The 7,563-nt window shown below is 42.6% G+C and overlaps 1 protein-coding gene across 1 annotated transcript; it reads left to right on the plus strand.

Annotated features, from left to right (window-relative positions):
- The first annotated feature begins 281 nt into the window (after positions 1–281).
- On the plus strand, positions 282–7,245 carry tbx22 (T-box transcription factor 22). Its single transcript, XM_054597172.1, is given in 9 exon segments — positions 282–408; positions 838–1,099; positions 2,695–2,796; positions 3,215–3,389; positions 5,262–5,426; positions 6,237–6,301; positions 6,532–6,617; positions 6,705–6,977; positions 6,980–7,245. Coding segments are annotated over 9 exon segments (1,521 nt in total).
- The last annotated feature ends 318 nt before the right edge of the window (positions 7,246–7,563 follow it).

Here is a 7,563-nt window from a genome sequence, read left to right on the forward strand (position 1 = left end):
TTAAAGGGGAGACACGGAAACGGATAAAGGGGGAGAGGGGAAGCCATTGTAGTGAGGGGGGGGAGGCGTGCCAACAATCAAGGGTTTTTGGATGAGGGCGCGCGTCTCGGAGAACACATGGGACGGCAGAGGATCAATCACGCAGCGTCACGGAGTCGCCGTGGAAGAAGAGGGGCACCCTGAGGTGCTGCTGCTGCTCTACCCCGTCCTGTCCTTGTGCGGGAAAGAGTCCAAGTTCAGAAGGATATACGACTCTCAGAAAGACAGCATCTGTCGCCAACATGCAGGGTCTGAGCTCCCGGGCTCACGCGTTTTCGGTGGAAGCGCTGGTCGGGAAGCCCTGCAAGAGGATGAAGTTGTCGGAGGGACACGAGTCAAGTTCAGCTGGTGACACGAGCATCTTCACCGGTGAGGAGGCAGAAGGACTTTTTGTGTTTTTACGAAAATGTCTTTGCTTCAATGTACACGCATTTTACGCACAAGATGGATAACAACAGTCAGCAAGTTTGCAAGTTATTTTGCTACATAAGACCTTTGTTTCTTCAATATCCTACATTTTAACAATTTTCACAATTCAACTTGTGCTTATGTTTTAGCATCTGAAAATCAAAAATGATCAGTTAAAGTATTTTTCAAATATTCTCCATGTCAGTGGTCAAACTGGAGCAACTTTCTCTTCCTTTTTATAAGACTATACATTAGATGTATCCACAGCTATACTTAAAAAATAAATAAAAAGCTGAACTTGTGGGACTTAATGATTTGGGGAAAACAAAATAGTGCCAGAGTTGTTTTTTCTCAACACCTCACTGATCCCAGTCTGTGCCCCTTGTGTAGGCCTGAACGAATATCCTGTCAGCCAGATGAAGACAGCGGGTTCAACACCGAGGAGGGCAGAGGACTCGTCCTGTGACCCGGAGAGACGGGCCGTCCGGTCAGAGGCTGAGGAGGCTGAGCCCAGCGGAGAGGAGAGCAGGCCGGAGCAGAGCGACTGCCGCCCGGACAGAGACAGAGAGGTCCGGGCGGAGCTGCAGGGCTCCGAGCTGTGGAAGAGATTCTACGAGATCGGCACGGAGATGATCATCACCAAAGCTGGCAGGTATAACATCTGGATAAGAGAGACGGATTTTACAGGCATCTGTAGCAAATATGGAGAGGCTTAATGCTGTTGTAAACTGGGCCTTAAGGCTTTATGTTTGTTCAACTTTCAAACTTATTTGCCCTACATATCCAGGAACAAGAGAAACAACATCTGACAGGCAACGGCTGGGTCTATATCTTTTTTTTTTTTTTTTTTTTTTGGTTTATTTGGTTGGGACAGTGCACATTAATAAAACATTTCTGTAAATGCGCCAGAGTGAGCCAAGAGGCTATTTTTCATCTGTAGTCCCGACACAGATGTTTCAAAGTAACCCTAAAAACAGAATATAAGATTAAAGTTATTTTAAATAGAACATCGACTAAAAACATGATCATCTTGCATTGTTAGTATTCATATTCACACACACACACACACACACACACACACACACACACACACACACACACACACACACACATATATATATATATATATATATATATATATATATATATATATATATATATTATAATGTCTTTATTCGCTTCATTATTGTAAAAACTAGACACAGCAGCTAAACGAAACGATTGTCCTGATGAGATTTATAATCGGATCCTTTACTCTTTAAACAAAAAGAAAAACGATATTTTCTATTAAAATGATAAACAATATGAAAAAATAAAATAAAATAAAAAGTATTTAATCACATGTAATAAAGCAGGCCATGCCAGAGCGTTACTCAAACGTGGAGGACCTAACATTTTGTTTAAAAAAAAAAAAAACATCTTCAATTATCAGTCATGTCATAGCTTACGTGTTCAGGGGTCAGTTATGCATGAAATACAATCTGGATAGTTCATCATCAGTGATATGATACATGATATGATATTTGCATGAACTGTCCTGCGGTCACAGGTGCGCGTTTATCAGGTGTTATACGGCTCATGAAGCAGTTTATTAAGATATAGTAGACATTACACCAGCTTATACTGCGCAGCTGTACTCCGGCCTGCAATTGGGTTAACGTGTAAAAACACATGTATAATGTCATGGTCTATTTATTTAGTTTAGCTGTTCTTTGGAACAAAAAATAAATAATACAAATGAGAATTAAAGTTTTTTTTTTTATTATTACATAAAGTCGAACTGAATTAAACTCTATTTACACGCACACAATTTAAAAGAAGTCCAATTAAATACGATCCGGAAATATCGATGACATACATATATTGTGACACGTGGATGTTCTTGGTTTAGATCGATATTTAGATAGAATTACTTGATCTTTCAATTTTAACGGGATTCATTTTGCAGGACATGTGTGTTTTTTACAGTTTTTTTTTTTTTAAATTCCAGGAATGAGTTATTGGGACAGAACTACCTGCTGAAATCTAGGTTCCGTGTTTTCGATTACGGAGTACAGGCGCTATAAATCTGGACAGTGAAGATGCCCTCGAGGACCCTGAACTTGCCTCTGAGCTTGGTCGCTGTAGCTGATCTCCTGAGTGGTTTTACGATGTAGAATCCCCTCTTTAAGAAAGGTTAAAAAAAAAAAAAACCCAGAGTCAGATCTCAGATTAACGTGCTGCGCCTCTCCTCTCACCTCTCGGTAGGAGGATGTTCCCCTCCGTGCGCGTTAAAGTGCGCAACCTGGACCCGTGCCAGCAGTACTACATCGCAATGGACGTCATGCCCGTGGACTCAAAACGCTACAGGTGTGTATGAGCAGGGGCGCCGAAAAGGGGGGGTAAAGGAGACGGATTCTAGGGGCCCATGATGGAGGGGGGCCCAGAGAGGCCCCTAATGATGATGAAATTATAATACAGAAAAAATAATGACACTAAGTTATTAACTAACATATAATCACACATGTTTTATTTTCCATGTTCATGCTGTTCTTCTTTCACAAATATGGTAATGATAGTCAAAAATACCATTAAAATGCATAATTGTATGTAAAATAGCATCAAAAAATTTTGCCGCTGTGTTGGGGGCCCTGTAAAGATTCTTTTCATGGGGCCCAAAATCCCTAGCGGCGCCCCTGTGTATGTGTATGTGTGTGTGTGTATTAAATGAGTTAATACTTTCGATGCGTGCGTTTATTTGCTTCCATGTCTTCGCCCTGGCCGGCAGGTATGTGTACCACAGCTCGCAGTGGATGGTGGCCGGAAACACGGACCACTCGTGCATCTCTCCCCGGCTCTACGTGCACCCGGACTCGCCCTGCGCAGGAGAGACGTGGATGCGTCAGGTCATCAGCTTTGATCGAGTCAAACTCACCAACAACGAGATGGACGATAAGGGGCATGTAGGTAACCCATCTGAGCATGCGCTGACTTTTCTTTCTCTTTCTTTTATCTGTCCAACTGGTGACAGAGAGTGACCAGTGGGCACTTATCCTATTCGTAGTAGTTTGTAGCACTTACTATATTCGGATTAGTCTGTTGCAATTATTGTTTTCGTAGTAACTTGCCTCTGCACTATACTTTTGCTCTGGTTTATGCTTTAAGATGCTTGTTTAAGAAAGGAGATGCACTTGTGACTTCTGGTGACTAGTAGTTCTCTTGAATACCTATGTTGAATACACTTCCTTGGATAAAAGCGTCTGCTAAATGACTGTAATGTAATGTAATGTAATGTAATGTCCACTGGGCTCACCATTTTATGTAGGACTCTCTTGGTTGTTATTAGTGTGGTTTATAATGTCTTTTTAACCCTACATTATTTCTATACATTTCCTATCGTTCATTTCACCGCATGGTATATATGTAGATGGTAATGTAGCAGCAGAGTCAACTTCAGACACATGTTCAGCTCCCATGTCTCGTCTACTACTGGACGGTTCTTTAGAGAGGAAAGCCTGATGGCCTCTGTCTTTTAGGGATAAAGGAAATGGAAATCCTGTAAAGGCTCAGTGATATACAGGTGTGACAGATGTGGTGGCTGGGGAGGCTGTGGTGGCTTTTCCCTTGATCCTCCTGTTTATAAAACCACGCTGGAATTGTTTTTTCGGGGGATTCATTATTCTGGTATACGATGGAGGAATGTAGAAACTTTAGAAACTTTAGAAATCCCTGATGTTGTTGTGGTCAGTTTACCATCTTGTCTGAAACTGTTTTGCTCATTTGAAACACTAAAGAAGATGTGTTCATTTTCTTACATGTTCTTTTAACTGTTTGATATTACATTTGTCAGTTTAGCTGTTTTGGGAAATTTGGAAAGAAATCTGCTTTTTCATGTGAAATCTTAATACAGTATTTTCCTTTGGTTTTCTACTTTGACAGGTAAAAAGGAAAACTTTAGATTTGTAGATGTTAGAAATACAAACCGGTCAAACTGTTAATTCATGTAATTAACCATTTACTCTGGCTGTTTATAAAAATAAAAATAAACTTGTGGAAAAAGAGAAAAATAATAACACACAACAAAAGCAAATTTTAATCTGCAAAATAAAATTTGGGGAAATTAATATTACTTAGATGAGACATTTTCTTGTTTAATTTTTTTAGAGATGTCAAATTAAAATCCTGTCAATTTCTTTTAAATGACTAGTTGATTAATATTTGTATGACGCGCTGATTACATATACATTATAATTCATCTTTTGTTCGTTGATATATTGAATAGCACATTTGAGCTAACTCTGTAATAGTTTTAACATACGTAACAGCCACTATAATACTATTTTGCATTGTGTTAAAGATTAGGGTGCCTGTTACATATTATTGTATTTGTTCTATTATCATATTACGCATATCACACATATTCAAGTTAATTTGTTTAACTGAAATCGTCCGCTTGTTTCCCACATTTTTTTAATTTTTATATTTTGGTGGGTTAACAACTAGTTAACTAATGGAAAAATTACAGCAGCTATTCGGATCATTTTATTTCTATAGAGTTTAATATGGTTTAATTTATCAAGCAAAAATGTCAAAGGTTCTTTGATTCCAGTCTCTCAACTCTTTGTCTCAAGTGATAGTAAATTGAATATCTTTGGGTTTTGGACCCAAAAAAAGCAACTTGATGACATCCATTTGAGCCTCAGGGAAGTTTGATGGATCGTCACATTATTCCAAAGATTATTGATAATTGATGAATTGATATAGCTTAATACTTTAGTTGCAGCCCAATAAGTCTATTGTAAAATATAAAGGTTCCTCCTCATCTCTCTGTCCAGATTATTCTCCAGTCGATGCATAAATACAAGCCACGTGTGCACGTCATCCGGCACGACCCTCGCATGGACTTGTCCCAGATCCAGTCGCTGCCTGCTGAAGGAGTCCACAGCTTCTCCTTCCCAGAGACGGAGTTCACCACAGTCACGGCTTATCAGAACCAGCAGGTAATGCTCACTGAAACGGGCCGATCCTCTCAAACACTCTGTAGCATATTCACAAACCATGGATTTGATATCAATTGTTGACACAGAAGAATAGTTTACATTCAAAATATTTTCAACATCTGAATTTTGATTACGCTAAACATGTGTTGTTGCATATTTATATCCTTTATGTGCCAGAAATAATAAAAAAGCAAGATTTGTTCCGTGCACACAGCGGCTTTAATATCCTCAGTGATCAAATCGAAAGCTCAAAAAGTCTTTAATCTTAACATCATGGAGGTGATGGGGCCAACTTTTCTGTGGTCTCAGCAAAATCATAAATTGCAGTGTCCTGGTTTCCAGTTGCTCGGTGTGTGTGTGTGTGTGTGTGTGTGTGTGTGTGTGTGTGTGTGTGTGTGTGTGTGTGTGTGTGTGTGTGTGTGTGTGTGTGTGTGTGTGTGTGTGTTGACCCCACTGTTGGCTACAGCTCCTCCAGTAACAGAGGCGTCTGTGGGGACCGCCAGCACTCTTCATCAGGGCTCATTTTTTACGATCAGCGAACGTATTATTACAGAAACTCAATAATGCGCTGTGACTGGGCTGACTGCTGGAGTCCACAGCCCGTTAAAGCACCAAATAAAACCGTGCCACCTCCAAGAACCCTGTTTGACACTGCTTTTCGCTCCCGGGTGCTGCTGGGAGATGTAGTCCCCGATGGAGAGCTCTGCCTCTCTCCACGCTGCTGTAAAGCTGAGCTCATTGTTAGCTTAAAACGTCAGCGGTTGACGGCGTCCGCTCTAACTTGTGTCCGTTCCTCTCTCCTGGGGCTAGATCACGAAACTGAAGATTGACAGAAACCCGTTTGCCAAGGGCTTCAGAGATCCAGGAAGAAATAGGTACAGCAACCTCACCGAAACACTTGTTTTAGCTCAGAAAGTGCTCCAGAACGGGACCCGAGAGGGTTTTAAGGCTCAGCCACTGACATTTGACACCACATAAAACCTTCACATGAAGTTGAAATGTGTAGAGCAGAATTTCACACCTCTCAGAACCAATATTTAAAAACCTGGAACAACATTTTTTTAGTGCTTTTACACTATAAGTGCGTGTGTGTTTTTGTGTGTAGGGGAGTGTTGGATGGCTTGTTGGAGTCGTATCCCTGGAGAGGCCCTCTCAGCTTCGACTTCAAGCCATTTGCCATACAGCTCCAAGGTACCGTGTTGCGTCTCTTATTACTTTACTCCGTTTTTTATTTTTTTGTGTTTCAGGTTTCTGATGTCTTTTTTTTTTCTTCAACAGGGGGCCCGGGCTCGCCGACCAGCAGTGTGAAGACTCTCCTGCCCCTCTCCTCTTCCGCATCCCTTCATCCGTTCTCCGTCTCTGCGCTCTCCTGCCAGGACGCCGCTCTGCATGCCTTCGCTCTTCCCCTCCATGGCAAGACTCCCACCTCCTTACCCGCCTCCCCGCTGCCCAGCAGGGCCTTCTCCTCCCTGGGAGCAGACAGACTGAGAGGCCTGCCCCCGTTGTCTCCGCTAACAGACCTCTCGCTCTTCTCGGCGCTGCAGGCAAAGAAACCCCCCACTGGAGGGACCCTTGTCTTCACGGGTCTCCGGGGAGCTCCCCCTGCCTCTTCCCCCTCCACAGCCCCCTCAGCCCTCAGGGGCCGTCTCTGCTCCCTCATCTCTCTGACACTGCAGGCCCTTACTGTCTTTACCGCTACAGCTTCCCCCTGAACCCCCAACTCACAGCCATTTCCCGGCACGCCAAACTAGCCGAAAACACCACAGACTGTCTGCTGCGCCAGTCTCCGTGGCACCCGACCACCAACCACTGCCTCTGACAGCTGGACCGCACTTCTTAGGCTCCGGCCCATTGAGTGTAACGAGCCAAAGCTTATTGCAACAAAACCGAGAAGGCCGATTCTCTATTGAAGCAAGACCCAAAGGAGTGATAAACTGTGGCGGTGGGGACGTTTTTGTACTTGTTTCGTACGCTGTGTTGGATTTACCAGCACAAACACTGATCCTGAAGCAGACCATGAGTTTCTCCTCTTTACTGCGCATACTCAACTAGAGCCCAAAAGCTCAGCAACCGAGTGAACAGAGATGTAGACAGGGGGACCATTTTTATTTGGGACACAGAGCACAGTCTCTTTTCG

This window comes from Anoplopoma fimbria, chromosome 4 (assembly GCF_027596085.1).
Source record: "Anoplopoma fimbria isolate UVic2021 breed Golden Eagle Sablefish chromosome 4, Afim_UVic_2022, whole genome shotgun sequence".
Lineage (NCBI taxonomy): Eukaryota > Metazoa > Chordata > Actinopteri > Perciformes > Anoplopomatidae > Anoplopoma > Anoplopoma fimbria.